General features: G+C 42.4%; 2 protein-coding genes across 2 annotated transcripts in view; one reads left to right on the top strand and one right to left on the bottom strand.

The window, feature by feature from the left end:
* Positions 1–10,776, bottom strand: part of LOC124111060 (serine/arginine repetitive matrix protein 2-like) — a 41,396-nt gene extending 30,620 nt beyond the window's left edge. Inside the window, exons 1-7 of the mRNA XM_048390418.1 lie at positions 10,354–10,776; positions 8,475–8,557; positions 7,824–7,936; positions 3,417–3,493; positions 2,496–2,618; positions 891–975; positions 356–450 (exon numbers count right to left, since the gene is read on the bottom strand). Coding sequence (XP_048246375.1) covers positions 356–450; positions 891–975; positions 2,496–2,618; positions 3,417–3,493; positions 7,824–7,936; positions 8,475–8,557; positions 10,354–10,776 — 999 coding nt within the window. The remainder of the gene's footprint in view (positions 1–355; positions 451–890; positions 976–2,495; positions 2,619–3,416; positions 3,494–7,823; positions 7,937–8,474; positions 8,558–10,353) is intronic.
* Positions 10,777–15,779: 5,003 nt separating this feature from the next.
* On the top strand, positions 15,780–22,907 carry LOC124111061 (inversin-B-like). Its single transcript, XM_046470608.2, has 2 exons — positions 15,780–15,919; positions 21,804–22,907. The coding sequence occupies exons 1-2, from the start codon at positions 15,781–15,783 to the stop codon at positions 22,439–22,441; spliced, it is 777 nt and encodes a 258-aa protein (XP_046326564.2). The 5' UTR covers position 15,780; the 3' UTR covers positions 22,442–22,907.
* The last annotated feature ends 2,296 nt before the right edge of the window (positions 22,908–25,203 follow it).

Raw genomic sequence — 25,203 nt, 5'->3', positions numbered from 1 at the left:
GGGACGGAGAATCCATCCATCCATCCATGGATTTAGGGTTGTTGGGTTTGGAGTCTTTTGTTTGCTGTTAACAACTCACCAGTTTACGGTTGTTGGATCAGAGATGTATGCTGCTATCAACTCACCAGTTTAGGGTTGTTCGATCAGAGACGTATGCTGCTATCAACTCACCAGTTTACAGTTGTTGGTTCAGAGACGTATGCTGCTATCAACTCACCAGTTTACGGTTGTTGCTTCAGAGACGTATGCTGCTATCAACTCACCAGTTTAGGGTTGTTGGTTCAGAGACGTATGCTGCTATCAACTCACCAGTTTACGGTTGTTGGTTCAGAGACGTATGCTGCTATCAACTCACCAGTTTAGGGTTGTTGGGGTGTCCGGGGTTGAGAGACTTCTCATGGAGTGAAATGATGATCCTCTGTGTCTCTGGATTCACATTGAGCACAATTCCTGGTAACAGAAACATTCCACTCAGGACACGTAACCGCACACTCCCACCCAGGGTTGGTAACAGAAACATTCCACTCAGGACAGATAACACTCAGGGCAGGTAACACTCGGGACAGTTAACACACAGGGCAGGTAACACTAAGGACAGGTAACATTCAGGGCAGGTAACACTCAGGACAGGTAACACTCAGGACAGGTAACACTCAGGACAGGTAACACTCAGGACAGGTAACACTGAGGGCAGGTAACACTCAGGACAGGTAACACTAAGGACAGGTAACACTCAGGACAGGTAACACTCAGGACAGGTAACACTGAGGGCAGGTAACACTCAGGACAAGTAACCATGGATAGGTAACAGAAACAATCCACTCAGGACAGGTAACAGAAACAATCCACTCAGGAAAGGTAACACTGACACCTTCTCAGGCCTGACTTACCTCTCACAATGTCTTTGACATGGAAGGACTCCAGAGCACTCTGGTCTGGAACAATCTTGGGAACTTCCTTGACAGGGCAGAATACCTGAACAAGAAAAACAATATCTGTGTGAGAAAGTGAGATTTGGTTTCAATTTGGTTTCATGTCACATTCAGCCATTTGACAATTTCACAGCTGCCACATAGTCAGCAATATTCCAGCAGTATCACAGGAAAGGGCAAACCAGTGGTTGATAGCATGAACAACGTTCAACACTGCCAGGGCACCATGACACATGCCCAGGTCACAGAGCCTGACCACCCTGCTGTCGTCTTCTCCTACAGGAGATAGCATGAACAACCTCAATACAATACACAATGTCTTTTCCATATCGATACAAGACGATACACTTGCTAAAAGATATTACTTACTTCTAGTTTAATGACACCAACGTTTTTGTCAGTCAAATATCGCAAAATGTGTTGTAATTAGCATTTCAAGTTCACTACGAAAAAAGCTGATATGAACAGGTGTCTACAGCTAGCTTTTCCTTTTGAACTTGCTCTGAATAACAGTAAGAAGTTTCCACATGATTTGGCGTAAATATGCGTGTTGCGATACATATTGTATCATGAAATGTATCATTTCATGACCTTGCTATGTCGTTTCACCCCAAATATTTGGGATCTATTCTCAATAAACTCGTATAAACTACATGTGTTGCAATCAACAGTTATCTCACACTGATCGGGAGTCACCCCGGGACAGAACAAGACGTGGAACGTGAAAGCTTGTGATATCTGTTAATTATATTACCTAACCATGTACACCAATCAAGTCACCCAAATCATTACGTTTCCTTCATCAATCATTAAACAAATTTTAACCAATCATGTGGCAGGCATCATGTGACCAACATTAAAAAGATCATATGATCTCTAGCAATCATGTGACCTGGGCCAGGCATGTGATGCAAGGACCTGAGATGATCCAGTCAAGAGGTACTTATGATGGTCTTCAAGTTATCTATAGCTTAGCTGACCCCTTTCCATCTTCCCTTTAAAAGTCCAGTTTCCCCCCTTGCAGAACTAGGCTGGAATTCCTGGGCTCGATTGTAGCGCCACCAGTGGTTATTACGAGTTATGTCCCTTCTAAGCCTCTCCTATGGACCAATCAGATTCCACGTCTCGTATCACTTGCATTTGCTTCAAACAAAACAGCGGCGCCCAGTCAAGACAATCTGATCGATAATCAAGTCTATTTTGTGATAAAATGGGTCTTACATCGCGAAATGCATCAAATCATGTGAGCACCTTGATTAAAAGCATGAAAAGATTTGGGAAATATCAGTTGACAATTAGTTGGCGGTGCACATGCTTTGCAAATCCTGCAATCGACCGAAATCTGCACGACAGTTTATGAACCGGGTTTCGATTTTGTTGCGCGATTTTGATTGCACTATGCATAGACTCATTAGTCCAGTCAAAATGTAACTCCATAATACCAGCCTAGTTCGGCAAGGGTGGAAACTGGACTTTTAAAGTCAGTTAACTCTCTTGCCTCGGGAAGATGACCCCTTTCCAGGCCAGATGACCTGCATGTACACACAGAATATAGATACTTACAATGATCTTTAAGTCGTCTATTTCTCGAGCTCGCCCGGAGTCCAGACACAGAAGAGATACGAGCAAGCCGCTCTCCAGCACTGATGTGACCACGCCGATCACCACCTCACGCTTCTCCAGGCCCTGTGACATGATACAGTCAGTGTGTGAATGGTCTCTGACACGACACTTGGCAATATTCAAGCTTTATCACAGCAGACTGTTAATACTTAGGTTTGGACCGGACAAATATGTGGTCTAAAGTTTCCAACATAAGACTTATTTTCAATATTTTTTTACATCCAGCACACTATATAGTAGTCGCAAGACCTAAAAAGCAGTATGAACATCACAAGGTTTGTAACAAGACTTTCCAACAAGTAAAATAATTAAGCCTATCAAGAATCTAATACTTTTATGAAGAAGCAAGCTTTCCAAGGTTGTCAACCAAAATCAAGGCTTTTGTAGAGGGACCTTAAACTTCAAGGCCTTTTGAAGCCTGTATGATCCATGCCATGAGCTGGGATTGGTGCTGCCATCTAACAGTGAGTGAGTGGGTGGGTTGGTGGGTGGGTGGGTGGGTGAGTGAGTGAGTGAGTGAGTGAGTGAGTGAGTGAGTGAGTGAGTGAGTGAGTGAGTGAGTGAGTGAGTGAGTGAGTGAGTGAGTGAGTGAGTGAGTGAGTGAGTGAGTGAGTGGGTGGGTGGGTGGGTGGGTGAGTGGGTGAGTGGGTGGGTGGGTGGGTGGGTGAGTGAGTGAGTGAGTGAGTGAGTGAGTTTTAGTGAGTGAGTGAGTGAGCGAGTATGGAGTACTGATTTACGCAGTATTTGAGCAAGGTCCAGCATCATAGGACACAAGGATTTGGCTTCACACATTGCACCAAAGTGGGATTCAAACCTGGGCCTTCGACACGACCATGAGGCTACCCATCTCCACTGACTTACATTGAAGAAGTGATCCTTACAGATGTGGGCTGGTATCCCCATGAAGGACTCCAGGGCGGGCATGATGGCGTAGTTGTCTGCAACAAGCCACAAGAGGAGTACAACACAGACCCAGGGGCGCTGCAGGCTGCCACTGCAGGCTACGATTTCATTCTGTTTTACCACCTGCACCAGGTGCAACCAAGTGAATTAATCAGGATGCACCACCAAAATATTGGCTGCACCCTTTTTGTCATAAATTGAAACACTGAATTTTCAGTTATTTTGAATATCAAATAAATTCAAAGAAAAAATAAACTTGTGACTGTTCTAGTAGTAATTGTAATGCATTAGATGTGAGTTCACTGCATGCAGACCTATTTACTTCACTATTTCAATGAACTTTTGTTTCCTGGAGTCTAAGAGTTTTGCATCCAGTTCTAAACGTATTTAGTTTTCTACTTTATGAAATAAAACTGCTGCCATTCACTTGTAGTGGAAAATGTTGCCTGCACTGGGTGCAACATGGCAATAAAACTACCAGCACTAGCAATGTTTTACCTGCACGGGTGCAGTTTGGATACAGCAAAGTCGATCCCTGCACTCCCCTGCATCACAAGGGGTACATTATAAGTTGGAGCAGGATCACGAGGGGTACATTATAAGTTGGAGCAGGGTCACGTGGGGTACATTATAAGTTAGAGCAGGATCACGAGGGGTACATTATAAGTTGGGGCAGGATCACGAGGGGGACATTATAAGTTGTAGCAGGGTCATGAGGGGGACATTATAAGTTGGAGCAGGATCACGAGGGGTACATTATAAGTTGGAGCAGGGTCACGTGGGGTACATTATAAGTTAGAGCAGGATCACGAGGGGTACATTATAAGTTGGGGCAGGATCACGAGGGGGACATTATAAGTTGGAGCAGGATCAAGAGGGGGACATTATAAGTTGTAGCAGGATCACGAGGGGTACATTATAAGTTGGAGCAGGATCACGAGGGGTACATTATAAGTTGTAGCAGTATCACGAGGGGGACATTATAAGTTGGGGCAGGATCACGAGGGGGACATTATAAGTTGTAGCATGATCACGAGGGGTACATTATAAGTTGGGGCAGGATCACGTGGGGTACATTATAAGTTGGAGCAGGATCACGTGGGGTACATTATAAGTTGGAGCAGGATCACGAGGGGTACATAATAAGTTGGAGCAGGATCACGAGGGGTACATAATAAGTTGGAACAGGATCACAAGGGGTACATTATAAGTTGGAGCAGGATCACAAGGGGTACATTATAAGTTGGAGCAGGGTCACGTGGGGGACATTATAAGTTGGAGCAGGATCAAGAGGGGGACATTATAAGTTGTAGCAGGATCACGAGGGGTACATTATAAGTTGGGGCAGGATCACGAGGGGTACATTATAAGTTGTAGCAGTATCACGAGGGGGACATTATAAGTTGGGGCAGGATCACGAGGGGGACATTATAAGTTGTAGCATGATCACGAGGGGTACATTATAAGTTGGGGCAGGATCACGAGGGGTACATTATAAGTTGGAGCAGGATCACGTGGGGTACATTATAAGTTGGAGCAGGATCACGAAGGGTACATTATAAGTTGGGGCAGGATCAAGAGGGGGATATTATAAGTTGGAGCAGGATCACGAGGGGTACATTATAAGTTGGAGCAGGATCACGTGGGGTACATTATAAGTTGGAGCAGGATCACGAGGGGTACATAATAAGTTGGAGCAGGATCACGAGGGGTACATAATAAGTTGGAACAGGATCACAAGGGGTACATTATAAGTTGGAGCAGGATCACAAGGGGTACATTATAAGTTGGAGCAGGGTCACGTGGGGGACATTATAAGTTGGAGCAGGATCAAGAGGGGGACATTATAAGTTGTAGCAGGATCACGAGGGGTACATTATAAGTTGGGGCAGGATCACGAGGGGTACATTATAAGTTGTAGCAGTATCACGAGGGGGACATTATAAGTTGGGGCAGGATCACGAGGGGGACATTATAAGTTGTAGCATGATCACGAGGGGTACATTATAAGTTGGGGCAGGATCACGAGGGGTACATTATAAGTTGGAGCAGGATCACGTGGGGTACATTATAAGTTGGAGCAGGATCACGAAGGGTACATTATAAGTTGGGGCAGGATCAAGAGGGGGATATTATAAGTTGGAGCAGGATCACGAGGGGTACATTATAAGGTGGAGCAGGATCACGTGGGGTACATTATAAGTTGGAGCAGGATCACGAGGGGTACATAATAAGTTGGAGCAGGATCACGAGGGGTACATAATAAGTTGTAGCAGTATCACGAGGGGGACATTATAAGTTGGGGCAGTATCACGAGGGGGACATTATAAGTTGGGGCAGGATCACGAGGGGGACATTATAAGTTGTAGCATGATCACGAGGGGTACATTATAAGTTGGGGCAGGATCACGAGGGGTACATTATAAGTTGGAGCAGGATCACGTGGGGTACATTATAAGTTGGAGCAGGATCACGAAGGGTACATTATAAGTTGGGGCAGGATCAAGAGGGGGATATTATAAGTTGGAGCAGGATCACGAGGGGTACATAATAAGTTGGAACAGGATCACAAGGGGTACATTATAAGTTGGAGCAGGATCACAAGGGGTACATTATAAGTTGGAGCAGGGTCACGTGGGGGACATTATAAGTTGGAGCAGGATCAAGAGGGGGACATTATAAGTTGTAGCAGGATCACGAGGGGTACATTATAAGTTGGGGCAGGATCACGAGGGGTACATTATAAGTTGTAGCAGTATCACGAGGGGGACATTATAAGTTGGGGCAGGATCACGAGGGGGACATTATAAGTTGTAGCATGATCACGAGGGGTACATTATAAGTTGGGGCAGGATCACGAGGGGTACATTATAAGTTGGAGCAGGATCACGTGGGGTACATTATAAGTTGGAGCAGGATCACGAAGGGTACATTATAAGTTGGGGCAGGATCAAGAGGGGGATATTATAAGTTGGAGCAGGATCACGAGGGGTACATTATAAGGTGGAGCAGGATCACGTGGGGTACATTATAAGTTGGAGCAGGATCACGAGGGGTACATAATAAGTTGGAGCAGGATCACGAGGGGTACATAATAAATTGGAACAGGATCACAAGGGGTACATTATAAGTTGGAGCAGGATCACAAGGGGTACATTATAAGTTGGAGCAGGGTCACGTGGGGGACATTATAAGTTGGAGCAGGATCAAGAGGGGGACATTATAAGTTGTAGCAGGATCACGAGGGGTACATTATAAGTTGGGGCAGGATCACGAGGGGTACATTATAAGTTGTAGCAGTATCACGAGGGGGACATTATAAGTTGGGGCAGGATCACGAGGGGTACATTATAAGTTGGGGCAGGATCACGAGGGGTACATTATAAGTTGGAGCAGGATCACGTGGGGTACATTATAAGTTGGAGCAGGATCACGAGGGGTACATTATAAGTTGGGGCAGGATCACGGGGGGGGGGGGGGGGGGGGGGTACATTATAAGTTGGGGCAGGGTCACAAGGGGTACTTTGGGTTTTATGTGTCCGACGTTAGGTTTTATAAAACCCATGTACCCCTTCGGCGCTTCCCATGTACCCCTTCAGGTGACCACCTCACGGGTCTGGTCCTTGTTTTCCCATATTGACCTCATCAAGACTAATTATTTGCATGACATACAGGCCTCAGTTCCAATAAGTGAGACCCTTTTGTACATTATTCACTGCAGTAGAGTTTATGTGTAGGTGATGCTGCATTCAATCAGTGAATACAGATTTGTACAGGTATCCGTGTCCGCATGCTTACAAGACCACATCCGGTAATTACATTCAGTTATAATACAGGGGTTTTGACATTTTTCATGTATTTTTGTATGCATGCACTTCCAAATTAATTGGGTGTTGGTGATTTATTTTGCATATTTTATGCAAATATTCAGCTTATTTATCATGATCTATAGGTCTGCATACATGTAAAATACTTGAATTTTACTGGTCAATGATGTTTGGATAAATATTCATGTACCCTCCACAGCGGAACAAATATACCCCACCATCATTGTAACCATGGTAACAAACATTTTCCTGATAGCTGTAATCTACACAATTGAAGCTCCTTACCGCGAAAAATGGCATTGTGCAATGTATATTGACATTACATTAAATGTAAGTCATGAACACAGCTAAAAAGATAACCAAATTGTTATCTGGCGATAAACAAATGCTTTGCATCTGAACCTCAATTTGTTTTCAAACTCTGGTAAAAGATATCAGTGGCTTATCCCTCAGGGCATAGGGTTTGACACAAACCGTACTTTCTGTGTGGCCGTGTACACGGAGCCGACAGACTCAACGTGACATTCCCTACACTTACCTTCCAACTCCTGTTTGTTCGGAATGACCTTGACCTCCTCATCCACACTGCTGAACAGAAGGTCAGCCTTTTTGGCGATGAACCGGTTGACCGATTGAATAAATCTCTCATCTCTGGAACAATTAAAAGAAGAAGGTAACAGAATATTTAATAACAAAGTTATGTTAGGACCTGCTACCTGTGAGTGCAGATTAGGGCTGGGATGATACACCAACTGTACGATCCCATACGTATCACGATACGATATGCATGTGCGCTTATCTGGTGCGTAAGCCATCTTTTTATAAACAGGATGGCCAAATACCTGGCCAAACACCTTAGGAAAATATTTATGTTTTCACTATTAAGGTGCACTACTGATTAGTGTTTAGTGGAACAGTTATGAAAGCAAACATTTAAGGACAGAATCAATATGTTTTTCTTAGTGTGTGACTGTGATCGATACTTGTATCGAGATATAAAAAATTGCGATCCTCGAATACATCCACTTGTGCAGATGTATAGATTGACTTCCGTTCCAGAAAGAAAATTACTCTTACTGGAGTAAAGATCTGGGATAATGATGTGCAACAAGCCCAAAGTCCACTGCAGAAAGCATGCTCAAAGTGCTATATAAATGACCTGATCAAAGGATCACTGTTTGGACTTTACTTCTCAGCTCTTTTTGAAGTATACAACCCAAGCTGCCTGTGAGGTAGGATAACCGTCTCATCCAACCGCGTACCCATTGATTGCTGGGTGCACAGAAGCATATGCCACTTCACACATTGCAACCACCAAATCCTTGTTTAAATTAACACTTACAACAAGTAATGGGATGCTCAGCTCTTACAACCAGCAATGAGATGCTCAGCTCTTACAACCAGCAATGGGATTCTCAGTACTTATTCTGCCCCCAAATACCATTTAGTTGACCACATGTTAACATTAATTAAGGGCGCCTTCTGTCTCAAATATACATCATCGTCCACCCCCTTTGAAACAGAATCAGGAAATATCACAATGATTAATCAACAAAGATAGCTGCATGTGTGCTAATACTTATACAGTAGAACACGGATATAACAAACACGGATATAGAGAACAAACGGATACAACGAACTGTTAAAAAATCCCCGATTTATCTCCTATATAATATCGTATAAAATTTACGTACATAACCAACTCTCTACAGCGAACTAACAGATACAGCGAACTGATATCTGATCACCAGCAAGCCCATCTATCACTAATTAGTGACGTGTATAGCGAACTGAGAAATCTCACTCAGTGTCAAGTGTCACTGACAATTGGCTGTATGCAATCAGCGGCGAATCAACACAATGGCGGCGAATCAATACAATCAGCGGTGACGGATCAACCTTCTTAAATTTGCATTGTGTTAGTCTTACCTGTACATGTAATCTTGTCTGTGAAACAAACATTAAACATATACACTGCTAATACAAATCAATGCTGCAACTACGTGTATTGTGTTTTGTCTTGTCCAAGATGGCGGACGTTTCCGAGCGAAAACGTGTATAACGAACAACGGATATAACGAACTGATTCTCTGGTCCTTTCTAGTTCGTCATATCCGTGTTCTACTGTACTGCCAAAGATTACCTGGATACTAACCATATGATCAAAACTTAATGATGGTGTTTATTGCAATCGAAATGGATATTTTTTTAAACACACTCTTTGCAATATTTGTCATTACTGTAAGTAATCTTCCTTATCAGCTAAATGGCTTGTTTTCATTTGATTAGTATCATCACACACACAGCTATCCTCGTTAATTAATCACCACGATACTTCATGATTCTATTTCAAGTGGTGAGGACCATAGGCACATTCACCTCAAAATATTGGTTTCGAGTCTGGTTCAAATGACTACAAACTGAAAACAGACGTCAGTTTAACCAATCCAATTTTGCATTTTATTGTTTTATTAACTGCAATTTGTTTATACTCATAAAAACAGGTGTCAACCCTCCATTTTTTATACATTAGTTGTTGTTACTATAAATGTGTGTGAAAATTCCAAAAACAATAATAGTAAAAAAACATACTCTAAAGAATCTGATTAATCAGTGCATTATTGAAGCAGCATTACAGTTAATGCCGTGCAGACACTATTGAGGTTGTAACTGCAGTTTGGATGATAGATATATAGGTAGATTGGATGTATTGTGCAAGTAAATGTACCCACAGGGAACAATCAGGAGCTTTAAGCATTAGCAAGGTAGAAAAGACTTCATTGTTTCCATGGAAACACACGAAATGAAAAACTTAAAAACTGAAAAATATGAAACTATGTTGCACATGTACAGTTTCATACTAAAATATTTATTACTTTGAGAGTTTATGGAAGCCTGGAGTTGTTTGAGAGGGAAACTAAGTCAAAATTGTTTCCACTGGAATTTGAAAAATTTCACAATAGCAAATGGCACCAATTCTGCTGATGAGCAATACATATGCCCAGCTAATGTCGAAAATATCTGAACGGTTTTCAAGTTATGGCCTGAAATAGGATGGGAACACCAACGGGAACCAAGCCAAATTTATGTCTCCCCTCCCATGGGGATGTCGGGGTGTGAGTTTGTGTGGGGGTGGCGGTGGGGGAGGGAGTCTGTGTCAGGGCGGGGCTGTGAGTTTGTGTGGGGGTGGCGGTGGCGGAGGGAGTCTGTGTCAGGGCGGGGCTGTGATTTTTTCTGGGGGTGGCGGTGGGGGAGGGAGTTTGTGTGAGGGCGGGGCTGTGAGTTTGTGTGGGGGTGGCGGTGGGGGAGGGAGTTTGTGTGGAGGCTGGGGTGTGAGTCTGTGTGAGTCTGGCGGTGGGGGAGGGAGTTTGTGTGGGGGTGGCAGTGGGGGTGGGAGATTGTGTGGGGGTGGCGACGGTGTTGGGAGTATGTGTGAGGGTGGGGGTAGGGGTGGCGAGGAAGATGATTAGAGAAAGTACATGACAGCTCATCTGAGCAGTTTTCAGTGTGGTTTTGCATACATTATCTGCAAAACTTTCATAGAAAAATAAATAAATATAGAGAGACGGTAAAGCAAATCCTGTATGGAACAAGCAGTTGCAAATTAACAATGTTCTCAAACATTGGAAACATGTGACATCACTGACCATGATGGCAATCAAATCATTTTCTGCTTGAAACCAAATGTTCATTTTGTGAATTCAGTTTTTACATTGAGCATGTTGAGAAATCAATTTTTAACTTGACAAATTAATTATTACTTTCAGAATTCAATTTTTACAATGAGAATTCAATTTCTACTGCCTACTTTATATCCGGCTCCGCTGGCTGAAATCTCTGACTTTCCACATGTTCGACCAGTCCGACTGGCAGCTTGCCTTCTTGTTCTGTCTGTAGACATCGAGCCAAGGCCACGCCCCGATGTGCGATCACCTGGCCTAGCAGTGAAGACTCCATTGTGAGCACCTCTCACCTTCAGTCTACAAATAGATAGTCAGACATAAACCTGATGTTCCCAAACTCACCTATCCAGTGTTATAATCCTAATAAATTAAAATTTCAGTTAGTGACGCTGTGCTCACAATAAACAATGTAATTGAACGTTTTAAACATTGCTCACAGCAGTACAGCAAAAACACTACTCATTTAAGTTCCAAGGATTGCACTGACTTGTCCAACAACACTAGGAATCTGTACAATCGTCTTCAGCAACCCGACCTGTCTCATTTGAATATTCGTTATTTAGAACGTTCTGCTTTTGATTTCATGGAAGTTACATCACATGTCAAGCAGCTAAAGTAAACTTTGTGAAGACAGCAAATGATAGGAAACAATTGCAGTGCTATCACAACAAACTATATCACAGAATTTTAAGTCTACAGTCTTCATGGTATTAATGTAATTGTTTGTTGAGTAGTTTAGGGCTACTTGCATTAATCTCAATGTGTTTTAGGCCAGTGGTCAACAATTGTTTTAATTTGGTGTCAGAATAATTTCATAATTTACACTTATTTCATCATCAGTCTAAATGTGCATTCTTCCAATATGGGTCCATCTTCCCGAGGCAAGAGAGTTAACTGACTTAAGTGTAGTTTCCACCCTTGCCGAACTAGCCTGGAATTCCTGGGCTTGATCGTAGCGCAGACCCGTGAAGATCCGGGATAGAATAGCTCTTCAGCAACCCATGCTTGCCGTAAAAGGCGACTGTGCTTGTCGTAAGAGGCGACTAACGGGATTGGGTGGTCAGGCTCGCTGACTTGGTTGATGGATGTCATCAATCCCAATTGCATGGATTGATAATCATGATATCAATCACTGGATTGTCTGGTCCAGACTCAATTATCTACAGACCGCCATCATATAGCTGGAATATTGCTGAGTGCGGTGTTAAACAACAAAACAACAAAACAATCAATCGTAGCACCACCAGTGGCCATTACGAGTTGTGTCCCATCTAAGAGTCTCCTATGGACGAATTAGAAGCCACCTCTCGTATCACTTGCATTTGCTTCAAACAAAATGGCGGCGCTCAGTTGAGACGATCTGATCGATAATCAGTATCTATGTTGAGATAAAATGGGTCTTACATCGCGAAGTGCACCAAATCACATGAGCATCTAGATTAGAAACATGACAAGATTTGGAAAAAATCTGTTAGCAAGGAGTTGACAGTGCACACGCTTTACAAATCCTGCAAACGACCGAAATCTGCATGACAGTTTACGAACCGGATTTTGTCAAATAAAGTGAGTGAGTGAGTATGGTTTTACGCCGCTTTTAGCAATATTCCAGCAATATCACAGCGGGGGACACCAGAAATGGGCTTCACACATTGTGCCCATGTCGGGAATCGAACCCGGGTCTTCGGCGTGACGAGCGAACGCTTTAACCACTAGGCTACCCGACCGCCCCTAAGTCAAATAAAAACAAGTCAAAAGGAACGTGTGCACTGTCAGAAAGAATGCCAATACTAGCGACTTGTATTGTAACCACTGATCTATAGTGAGTGTTTGTCATTAAACAATATATCACATGACTAACCACGGGTCCGGGTAGTCCTGTGGGTACCCGAGTCCTACTCAGGACCCACCCGTCCCGAGTTACCCGTCCCAGGCCGAGACTAGTGCCAATTTCTAACGCTGGGCGAGCAAACTGCAATGTTGCAATAGTCTGTTTATTAAGCCAAGAAAATATTTTATTTTTCACTTTATAACCATATGCGACATAACAATGTCTGACAGACGGCGTGCGATATCATGCCCCGATCACTTTTCTGAGAAAGCAAACACGAAAGAGCCAGTATGTGTTTCCTTGTCCAATATATGATCTGGAAATTGTCTAGAGAAAGATGAAAGTTTGTATTGTGTCAGTAAAGATCTAATCAGCATTTATTTCTGATAAAATATGAATGTCTTTACCTGTGTCATGCATAATTACGGCATATCAATAACCACAACCTGCACGAAACAAGCAACTGCACCGGAAGTAGAAGTTATAATCCGGGCAACACTGAAAATCTGCATATTTCATTGACAAAGTCGTTCCGTTCTTGGACTGGCCGAATGTTTGTAACGAAAAGGGACGAGTGATGACAAATGCAATATGTGGGGTGAGTCTTCTTGCAGGTTACGCAAAAGACTAGCGGTGACCAAAATATGTCAATGAAGCGTATTTAATGTAAGTAAAATTTGTTCGGTCTGACCCGGATATCATAAGTGACCAACTGGGTTAAGTTTAACAAAAATATAGGGTGGACTGTGTGTTGCATTCTGAATGGTTTTAAGCGTTGTTAAATGGGTTTTGATCTCGATAATCTTGTGAACTTTACACTGCCGTATAAAACTTTTATTAAGACGGTGCTTTCTTTCTCAATCCAAATTTTAAATAAGACTCGCCTTTCGGATTGACACCGCACATAATCTTGTTTGATCAATATTTATCTGAAGTAAATTCTAGATAGATCTAGTTGTTTCTGTCTCTACTTTCGACTTGCCAGGCGGATTTAGTTGTCGCGGAAGCTTACAACTGATAACCTCCACAAAGTCGATGAATATCACGAGAGTGTTTTTAGATTTGCAAGTGTTATTGAATATTCTACCACAAATTTGGAAAATATTTTGATTGGTCAATCAGAGATATTTAATCACAATAAACCCCCTCTGGTTGCAACAGCCGATTTGACGGCCGCAGAAGCTAATATTCATAGTATAGTATTTTTTTAATTTATTTTCGGTGGGCATATATAAATAATATTATACCTACAATTATATGTTACAAAATGCAAAGTTGCGGTTACTACAACATTCAAAGGGCGTGTGGCAATACATTTCGTGCAGTAAACATGAAAGAAATCTATAAAGAGAATGTATTTTAAAGGCGCTTTTCTATATACGGCTGTGACGTCATATCTTTTGCGTCACAATAAGGGATATGACGTCAAAATGCGCTAAAAACATATCACAATGTGCTAAATTTAACATTTGAAACCTCACGTTGCGCGTTCGGTTCCAAATTCAGTTTTGCGCGGTTAAATCAGGTAACATATTTAGCTCTACATTGAAAACACAGTATGATTATTTCCTAATTTAATGCCCGGTTAATGACGTCGTTACCAAATGAAATGACCCTGCAACGAATATTTACAATACCCACAGATCTGTAAACACGTAGACAATAACATTGGAGCTACGACCAAAGAGATCCGTGTTTGGTCTTTAGCAACCCATGCTTGACGAAAGAGGCGACTATCGGGATCGGGTGGTCAGGCTCGCTGACTTGGTTGATGCATGTCACTGTACCCCATTTGCGTAGATCGAAATGCTCACGATGTCAATCTCTGTATCGTCTGGCACAGACCCGATTATTTAAAGGGACCGCCATCATATAGCTGAGTGTGCCCTGGGGTTGATGCGGAGGCGAGGTGAAATGAGGTTTAACGCCGCGTCCAAGATTATTGCACTTATATAGCGACGTTCATGCACGTGTGTGTGTTTGTGTGTGTGTGTGTGTGTGTGTGGCTGCTTGTACTAGTCCGGACTGGTGCCGATTTATAGTGCTAGCTCACTGAGATACCATGCCGCAGTTGAACATGGATACCCCACTCAGACACAGTTTACTGACTCCGAGCCGACCAGTCCTTGTTTTAGCTCCTTAATGCCGAGCGCCAGACAGGGTAACAACAAGTACCATCTTTTGGTACCGACTTTTGGTATGACGCGGTCGGGGTTCGAACCCCGGACCTTCCGGTCTCCGGGCGGACGCTCTACCACTAGACCACGGAGGCGGTCTGTTGATACGAGGGGTCTCGGGTTGATATAAACTGATTCCACTGTTGGTACGCGACGCAAGCTCAGCGCGATGTGGGATATGATATGGAATGTGCCACATAAACCTCTAAGTATTCATCGTCGTTGACAGCTGCTTCATAGTGAGGTTTAAGATTTGCGAGAGATAGTCTTGTTTTCTGAGAAGATGTAGAAAAAAATGAAGTGTAGAAATCATTTCAATTACTCTTTTGTTGGAACGTCGCATAAACTCTTTAGTGATACTCTTTTACAGACCGCCGTCATATATACAGTAAACTACGGTTATAACGAACACGGTTATAACGACCTGACGGATATAACGAACTAACTTTTTTGTTCCCGACTATTTGCTGTAGTTATGCTGTATATATGCTTATAACGAAATACGGTTATAACGAACTAAAATTAGTAGTCACTTTGAGTTCGTTATAACCGTACTTTACAGTAGTTGGAATATTGCTGAGTGTGGCGTTAAACAACAAATAAACAAAATAAACAAATCATGTTGAGAGCTGCGGGGTAATTATGATAACTCATTTACAATGTCGATTTGCATTATGTCTTTACATTTACGGGTGTTACTGACTATTTACCGCGTGGAAACTTTAAAATCTGAATCTCCCAGCTTACGCCGCTGAAGCGCCAGCTTGTTGACAGGGAACCAATCAGAGCGCTCCTACTATACGACTCATGGTAGACAAACAACATGGAAGAGAACAGCGAGCAATATTCAGACAGTTCCAGTCAGAAATTACTCCGAACAATTCTTCACGAGGGCAACGAACAATGGAGGACAAACCAGAGCCCCATGTACACCACACGGAAGAGGGTCAGTGCATGTGTACTTCGCCCGAAATACATGAGCGCTATTATAAACTGATTATCATATAGATATGGGGATTAGGGTGATGGGTCAGGGCAAGGCTTTAGACAATAACATTATGGCAGTCCTCTCAACCTTGGTTCAGGATCCTAAACACCACAATGTTTCTCTGCTAGCTCACATCGTCAGAAGTAGTTCAGGTCCGGGTGCGTTGTTCAACACGCTATAAATAATTAAACGATAAACTGGTTCCGTGGTTGCTTTGCGCAACAAACTTAACGGTATTGCTCGGTGAAGGTAGACAGGGGCCAGTCAAGAGTGAATGGAGACTGTTGCATCACCTGGGGCACGGGGTAGCGTTTTCTGTGAATACTGCCAAAGGATGTCATTTGGCAGTTATTCACCCAACATAAAGTGTGTTTTTGTTGTATAACGCCGCACTCAGCAATATTCCAGCTGTATGACGGCGGTCTGTATATAATCGAGTCTTGACCTGCCATCGATTCGCGCAACTGGGATACGATGACATGCATCAACCAAGACAACAGACCTGACCGCCGATCTCGTCAGTCGCCTCTTAGACAAGCACTTCACACATGTCACTGAACAAACAGAGCCAATGTCTCAGTCCACACAAGTATATAAATACACAGAGCCAATGTCTCAGTTCACACAAGTATATAAATACACAGATCCAATGTCTCAGTTCACAAAGGTTTATGAATACACAGATCCAATTTCTCAGTTCACTCAAGTATATAAGTACACAGAGCCAATGTCTCAGTTCACTCAAGTATTCAAGTACACAGATCCAATGTCTCAGTTCACACAAGTATATAAATACACAGAGCCAATGTCTCAGTTCACACAAGTATATAAATACACAGATCCAATGTCTCAGTTCACTCAAGTATATAAGTACACAGATCCAATGTCTCAGTTCACACAAGTATATAAATACACAGAGCCAATGTCTCAGTTCACACAAGTATATAAATACACAGATCCAATGTCTCAGTTCACTCAAGTATATAAGTACACAGAGCCAATGTCTCAGTTCACTCAAGTATTCAAGTACACAGATCCAATGTCTCAGTTCACACAAGTATATAAATACACAGATCCAATGTCTCAGTTCATACCAGTATATAAATACACAGAGCCAATGTCTCAGTTCACACAAGTATATAAATACACAGAGCCAATGTCTCAGTTCATACAAGTATATAAATACACAGAGCCAATGTCTCAGTTCACACAAGTATATAAATACACAGAGCCAATGTCTCAGTTCACACAAGTATATAAATACACAGAGCCAATGTCTCAGTTCATACAAGTATATAAATACACAGAGCCAGTGTCTCAGTTCATACAAGTATATAAATACACAGCGCCAGTGTCTCAGTTCACACAAGTATATAAATACACAGAGCCAATGTCTCAGTTCATACAAGTATATAAATACACAGAGCCAATGTCTCAGTTCACACAAGTATATAAATACACAGAGCCAATGTCTCAGTTCATACAAGTATATAAATACACAGAGCCAATGTCTCAGTTCACACAAGTATATAAATACACAGAGCCAATGTCTCAGTTCACACAAGTATATATAAACACAGAGCCTATGTCTCAGTTCATACAAGTATATAAATACACAGAGCCAGTGTCTCAGTTCATACTACCAAAAGACGTTAAAAGATGGTACTTGTTGTTACCCTGTCTGGCGCTCGGCATTAAAGGGCTAAAACAAGGACTGGTCGGCTCGGAGTCAGTATACTGTGTCTGAGTGGGGTATTCATGTTAAACTGCGGCATTGTATCTCAGTGAGCTAGCACTATAAATCGGCATCAGTCCGGACTAGTACAAGCAGCCACACAAACACATACTCGTACATGCACGTCGCTATATAAGTGCAATAATCTTGGACGCGACGTTAAACCCAATTTCACCTCACCTCACCTCAGTTCATACAAGTATATAAATACACAGCGCCAGTGTCTCAGTTCACACAAGTATATAAATACACAGAGCCAATGTCTCAGTTCATACAAGTATATAAATACACAGAGCCAATGTCTCAGTTCATACAAGTATATAAATACACAGAGCCAATGTCTCAGTTTCACACAAGTATATAAATACACAGAGACAACGTCTCAGTTCACAAAGTACTCAGGACCCGTGAAGAACCGGGTAGAGATTGTGTCTTCAGCAACTCATGCTTGCCGTAACAGGCGACTATGCTTGATAAAGGCGATTATAATCACCGGGTTATCTGGTCCAGACTCGATTATTTACAGACCGCCCTCATATTGCTGAGTGCGGCGTTAAACAACAAGTAAACAAAGAAAAAACATCTAATTACACAGAGTCAATGTCTCAGTTTATTCACAGGTCACGCCAGAACGACCTTTCGTCCCACCAATCGAAGCTTCGTTTACGAGACATCGAAAGTGAATATTCGGAAAGTGTTGTCTAATCATTCAGCCTCGGAAAGGTTAACGCGGGACATTCCGAACTACAGTTACGGGCAGTAAGTCTGGAATCCACCAAAACCATCGTTTATCTCTCGCTTCAATGGTATAAACATTCGAAACGGCAGATACTTTCCATAACCCGTGGGAAGCACTGCCATAAAATCTCGGTCATGTACTAGACATTCCAGAATTTTTATTTTGTTCAGTTTTCTTATTTATTTTTCAAAGTTTAGTCTGGAACAAAAGTCGCCAGATTGAAATTAGCGCCGTGATGCTCGAGAAAGCTGCCTTTTGATTGGTTGATATGTTATATGGTCATTTCATTAGAAGGTCAAAGGTCGTTCTGGCGTAAATTTAACCTGTTATGAGATTTCCACAGATCGTTTTTAGCGGTAGGGAGCGCTTAGCTCTGATACCAATGAGAGTGTTAGATGAGGGCAGGCACAGTCTAAAGATTGTTAAGACTACCCATATATGACTATACATGCTATAGACACAAGGCAAGACAACACATAAAACTCGGTCGTAGGTGCTTCATTTTTCAGATTCTTAGATTAGTGATAGTTTAATTTTGTAGGTAATTATATGCGGCGTAGTAGTCCATTTTTAATTAGGAAGATGCCTAATGCTTTGAAGATTTAGAAGTGTTGGTCGTGTCAGCTGAGTGTTATAGTCTAGTTTGGTCTGGAGCGTTGTTCTGTGTTGTTTGTAGTGTGTACAATGTAGTCGTACGTGTTTTTTGTGCTTTTAGTTGGTGGCAGTGTCGGCATTTACCTGTTTGGTGTTTCTTTATTTTATGTTTGTGGGAGTTTAATTTTGTGTCACCTGTTTGTAGTTTGGTTATTGTCCTGTCAATATTGTTGGATTTTATGGTGTGTTTTCACTTTTTTGAGTGTCTTTTTGAGCATATATTTTATTTTACAGATTGAGTTTTGGTACTTGGTTTGCTCCGACATGGACAGGGATCGATAGAAATTCTATCTGTTTGCCTAGTTTGCTGAGTTGGTTTGAGCTTTGAAGTTTTTGGTGTATTAATTTATATCGTTGTTTTTGGTTTTCGTAGCTTGAAGTCCACTTAGCGAGTCTGTGAAAAAAATAGGATTTTCCTTTTCAATTTGGGGGTTGTGTAGGGCTGTAGCCATCCCCAATAGCTCGGCCGTGAAGATTTGTCATTTGGGAGCCTTTAAGATTTTGTTTCCTTTTTCGGTTGAGAAATATGGATGCCACATCGTGTGTTTTGAGCCCAGGTCAGATGTGACAATAATTTGGCCATTTTCCATGTATGTATTCTAGTGTGGTGGGTTTAGAGGTGTTTGGGTCAGTGGGCTTATATATTCTTGAGGAGAGTGTTGTGTCTATTTTGAGGGTTTGAAGTTTGGGTGTGAAGATGGTATTTGGTTTCGTGTTTTGTTTTAATTCGTTTAGGTTTTGTATGTTTATATAGTCTAGTATGCGTTGTGATATTGGATAAAGGAGTGGGTTTTTGCGAGCGAGCGTTTCATGGATTACTCTCATGTTATCTTCAGGTATTTGTTTGGGTGTTTGCCTGGGTTGAAGCCAAGTCATTTTTATCTCTAGACCAAGGTTTATATACCGAAAGTCACTTGACGTGTAGTTAGTCATAAATATAAACAACACTAATTAATCCGTGACATAGTTGCACAGCTCGTTCAGTATGACAGCCAAGTACAATACAATGGGGATTAACAATTGGGATTAGCATCTTATACATAACGACAATTACCTGATTCAAGACATATACTTAACCAAATTAAAAACTTCACAATCCTAAAAATTTAACATTTTGACCAGTTATCATTGTGAGCCCTTATTGTGTATTTAAACAGTAATGGCCACGTATTGTCTTCAAATAACACCCGTTTTGTGCAGGTGAATCGATCAAAATCATGTGCACAGCACTATAGTGGCAAAAGTGTTTTTTCACGTGCAACTGGTCACGTGGCCATAATACCTCACGTGTTTTCAGCCATACTTGTTAGCAGCCATTAACAAAAAAAGAAAAACACAAGAAAACAAAAGTCTTTACGGCCATTTGTCATGCCACGCCTTTCAAATGTGTATTGTGAACGTGCCATCGGCATGTTGCAGACGGGAACGTCCATAGCTGAAGTCGCAAGGACGATGGGTTGTAGTCGACGGACTGTTTATGATTTACAGACGCGTCTACAGCAAACGGGTACCACCGCTGATCGCCCTCGGCCGGTCGACCACGTGTGACGTCAAACGCAGAGGATCGTCAGATTGTCTTACGTCACCTCCGTAACCGATTTTTGACGGATACATCAACCAGAAATGAACTGTTTAGAGGAAGACTTAGTGCGCAAACTGTTCGAAACCGTCTGAGAACTGCTCACCTTCAAGCACGACGGCCATACTGCGGGCCGATTCTGACTCAATTACACAGACGTTAACTTCAATTGTGGGCACAGCGACACTTACGATGGGCTCAGAGAAATTGGAATCAAGTCGTCGTCAGTGATGTATCCCGATTTAATCTTCGATTTGCGGATGGTAGGGCGAGGGTGTGGAGGCGGCGTCATGAACGTTACGCCCAGTGTTGTGTACAGGAAGTTGACAGATTTCGAGGCGGAAGTGTCATGATGTGGGGTGCTTTCTGTGACAATGCACGTTCCAGGCTTCTTGTCATCCGTGGCAACCTCAACGCTGCTGCTTACCGCGACCAGGTACTGGCACCAGAACTTCTGCCTTTTATGGCAGCACATGGACCCGGTTTGATCTTCCAACACGACAATGCAAGACCCCACACAGCAATTTTGACAAAGAATTTCCTTCAGAATGCGGGAGTCAACGTCATGGACTGGTCATCAAGGTTTCCCGACCTCGATCCCATCGAACACGTCTGGGATGCTCTTGGCAGAAGTCTGCGCACTCTCCAGAACCAACCACAGAATTTGCAAGATCTTGGCCCCATTTTGCAGCAACAATGGCGTCGTCTTCCCAATCATGTGTTCACGAGCATTACAAGGTCCATGCGGAGGCGTTGTGTGGCAGTTGTCAACGCACATGGTGGCCATACACGCTACTGAACTTGTGTGCCATCAGATTCTCGTGCTTTGGACTTATGATTTAAACTGTTGATGTTATTACCGAATACCGTAGGTGCTTGGAACAAATTATGGTTACCACCGTTAATTAAAATCCTTCTTTGGACATTAATGATTAAAAATTACCTTCTCTGATACATTTGTCCGTTGTATATCATATATGGGATTACTTTTAAAAATGTGAAGTTTTTAATTTGACTCAGTATATATACGTGTCATCGCAACAGGGTAATTAACCCTTGTTCATTCAGACAAAGGCTGTCGCTATGACAATACCGACCAAATCAGTCGCTATGACAATATTAATTTATTTTACAGCAACATCGACGTCGACACCCATCCCCCAACAAGAACCTGGTTCAGATCTCGACATCCACACGGCATGTTTTTTTGGAGACCTGGTCCGTGTGAAATACATCTTGTCTCAAGGTCAGGAGGATATCAATGGCACGGCTGGAAACTGTTTAGGGAAAACACCGCTAATGCAGGCTGCACATGGAGGGCGCAAAGAAGTGTTTGATTTCCTCGTGAGTGAAGGAGCGGATATATCACTATTGGACGAGTACGGTTTCAACATACTTCACTGGGCCTGCAGAGGAGGAAGTGTTGAGATGGTGAAATATATCCTCTCCCTGAACGGCATGGACGTCAACACTACAGGGACTGACGGAACGACTCCAGTGGCGTCGGCAGCATGGATGGGACATAAAGATGTCGTGGACTTCCTCGTTGGAGAAGGCGCTGACGTGACACTCGTGAGTGATCTCGATGAAAACATCCTTCACTGGACCTGTCAGGGAGGGAATGTGGAGATGGTGAGATATATCCTCTCTCAGAAGTTTGTGGATATCAACGCAAGGACTAAGATGGGCCAGACAGCCGCAGATATTGCAGAGGTGTGGGGTCATAAAAAAGTGGTTAGACTCCTTAAAAAGCCACGTTGTCATGTGATGTAAGTGCATTATTTGTGGCACGTTGTCCTATGTGCAGCCCTCAGATCTCACACAAGGCGAAGTCAAGCAATGTTGGTAGGAGAGTAGTGGGATGGGTGACAATAATCTTTCTCAGCGGGAGAATAAATCACGTATACCCCGCCACGAAGAAGAAATTCGTGGATTTCTGAGCGGAGGAATAAATCTCTGATCCCAGCTTTTTCAGTGTCAATGACAGTCATGTGACATAGCACAAGTTAACCTTAGCTCAATATGGAACAGCTGTTGTCCATCAATTTGCTCCTAAAACCCACATACCCCTCGTGATACAACTAATAATGTTGAATTAGAAAACATATTTAACTTGATTGTAGAAGCCTCGAAATACTCCATTCGTTCCCGTTCCTTTATTTCTTTTTTATGGGATGAATGTGACGTGAATTTGTTTCATATAACCATGTAGTATTATAAAGTGTTTGATGATCCAACATGTATTTATGTCGGCTGTATTTGTCTCTCAGGAGCGTTCTTTAATTGCAACTATGTTGCAATGTTTGTAGACCCGTGAAGATTCGGGGTAGAATAGGTCTTCAGCAACCCATGCTTGTCGTAAAAGGCGACTAACGGGATCGGGTGGTCTGGCTCGCTGACTTGGTTGATTGATGTCATCGATCCCATTTGCGTGGATCGATGCTCATGATGTTAGTCACTGGATTGTCTGGTCCAGACTCGATTATTTACAGACCGCCGTATAGCTGGAATATTGCTGAGTGCGACGTTTAACAACAAACCAACCGCGTGGGTCGATGCTCATGATATCAATCACTGGATTGTCTGGTCCAGACTCGATTATTTACAGACCGCCGTCATATAGCTGGAATATTGCTGAGTGCGGCGTTAACCAACCAAGCAACTGTGATATGGTGGACTCGCACTATGAAACAGGCATTAATCCCGACACACCTTACACGCAAGACATACCCCATTTCTCCTTAAACAGAGTTTCAATCATGGCCATACTTGTCTAAACTACATTTAGATTTGGTTGGTTTGTTGTTTAATGTCGCACTCAGCAATATTCCAGCTGTATGAAGGCGGTCTGTAAATAATCGAGTGTTGACCAGACAGTCCAGTGATTGATATCATCAGCATCGATCCACAAAATTGGGATCGATGACATGCATCAACCAAGTCAGCGAGCCTGACCACCCGATCCCGTTAGTCGCCTCTTACGACAAGCATAGTTGCCTATTACGGTAAGCATGGGTTGTTGAAGACCTATTCTACCCCGGATCTTCACGTGTCTCGTGACCATCGATCCAAGCAATTGGGATACGATGGCATGCATCAAACCATACTCTCGATTATTTACAGACCGTCATCATATAGCTGGAAGCCTGTGCAGATTCATTCAAAACTGAGGGAATTGACTGATTGACAAGCAGAGATATATGATAAAAACACTGAACACAATGAGCTTTATACACTTTATTAAACATTGATACTGCTTTCAACTGCACACACAGAAATAGCGAGTCAGTGAGGGAGTTAATATTTAACGTCACATCGGCATTATTTCAGACATATCGTGACGAGAAAAAGTATTATATTCAAAAATAGATATATTGAGACTGTATAAGAGCCTGTCGTCGAAGAACAGTAAAATTTGTAGATTTATCACAGATTTTATTTAAAACTAGTACATAACCATAAAAATATAATACCATACGTAACAATACAAGATAAAAATGAGCTATAGATCGCCAGCTACAGAAGAGCGATCACCATGCTGGGTCCATGGGGACTTACAGTACTTTTGCTACTTGCATGGACCCCAGCCGGGTTTACATCATCCCCTCAGCTGTTGGGGATTATTGACAAATTTAGCAAACATTAAAACAACACATATGCTACGATTAAAAACGTGGTAGAAATAAATATACTTTGAAAGACGTAGTCTTACATACCTTCTCAGGGGGACAATTAGACTAACATTTAGTCTCTGAAATCTTATATTACACAATATCCTTCTTGACTCTAAAAATAAGCTAGCTTGAGCTGGCTAGACTTGCTTTTGTATGCATTTCTAGATTATGTTTTTTTCATAAAATAAATATATTCCACGGTCATGGTGCAGGACTAGGGGACAATAATTTACACTACTTCAACCCCCTTCGAGGATATAGCCACAAACATTGTCAGTTACAAATTATAAAAGTGAACTTATGAAATTTATGAAAAATTCAATATCCTTTAAAAAAACAAGAATAAAATGAGAACTTGAGCGATGAAATATTTATCCCTAGTGATGGAAAAATCACTGCAGTCAAGCAGGACATGCTTGACCGTGATTCTTTCATCACAAGGGATAAAAAATGGAGGACACAGAAATATATACCCCCCCCCCCCCCCCCCCCCCTATATATCTTAATCACTGGATTGTCTGGTCCTGACTCGATTATTTATAGACTGCCGTCATATAGCTGGCATATTGCAGAGTGCAGTGTTAAAAAATAAACCCCCCAAAATAGTAAGAAATCGGGTCCTCCGGAACCACTCGTAAAATCTCCAACATCATCCTCGTCAACACATGTGTAGGATGGGGTGACATCAGTTATGGCAGTTCTTCACATGAAACCTAACCACTGAGAGCGAAAGGTTGGTTCGATCCCCGGCCGCGTCATTCCAAAGACACTAAAAGATGGTACTTGTTACCCTGCCTGGCGATCGACATAAAGGAGATAAAACTGATTGGCTCGGCGTCTGTGTTGGGTATCCATGTTAAG

This window comes from Haliotis rufescens, unplaced genomic scaffold (assembly GCF_023055435.1).
Source record: "Haliotis rufescens isolate VD_foot unplaced genomic scaffold, xgHalRufe1.0.p SCAF_9, whole genome shotgun sequence".
Classification (NCBI taxonomy): Eukaryota; Metazoa; Mollusca; class Gastropoda; order Lepetellida; family Haliotidae; genus Haliotis; species Haliotis rufescens.
Note: the sequence above shows the minus strand (reverse complement) of the source record. Positions and strands in the feature narration are given on the sequence as shown.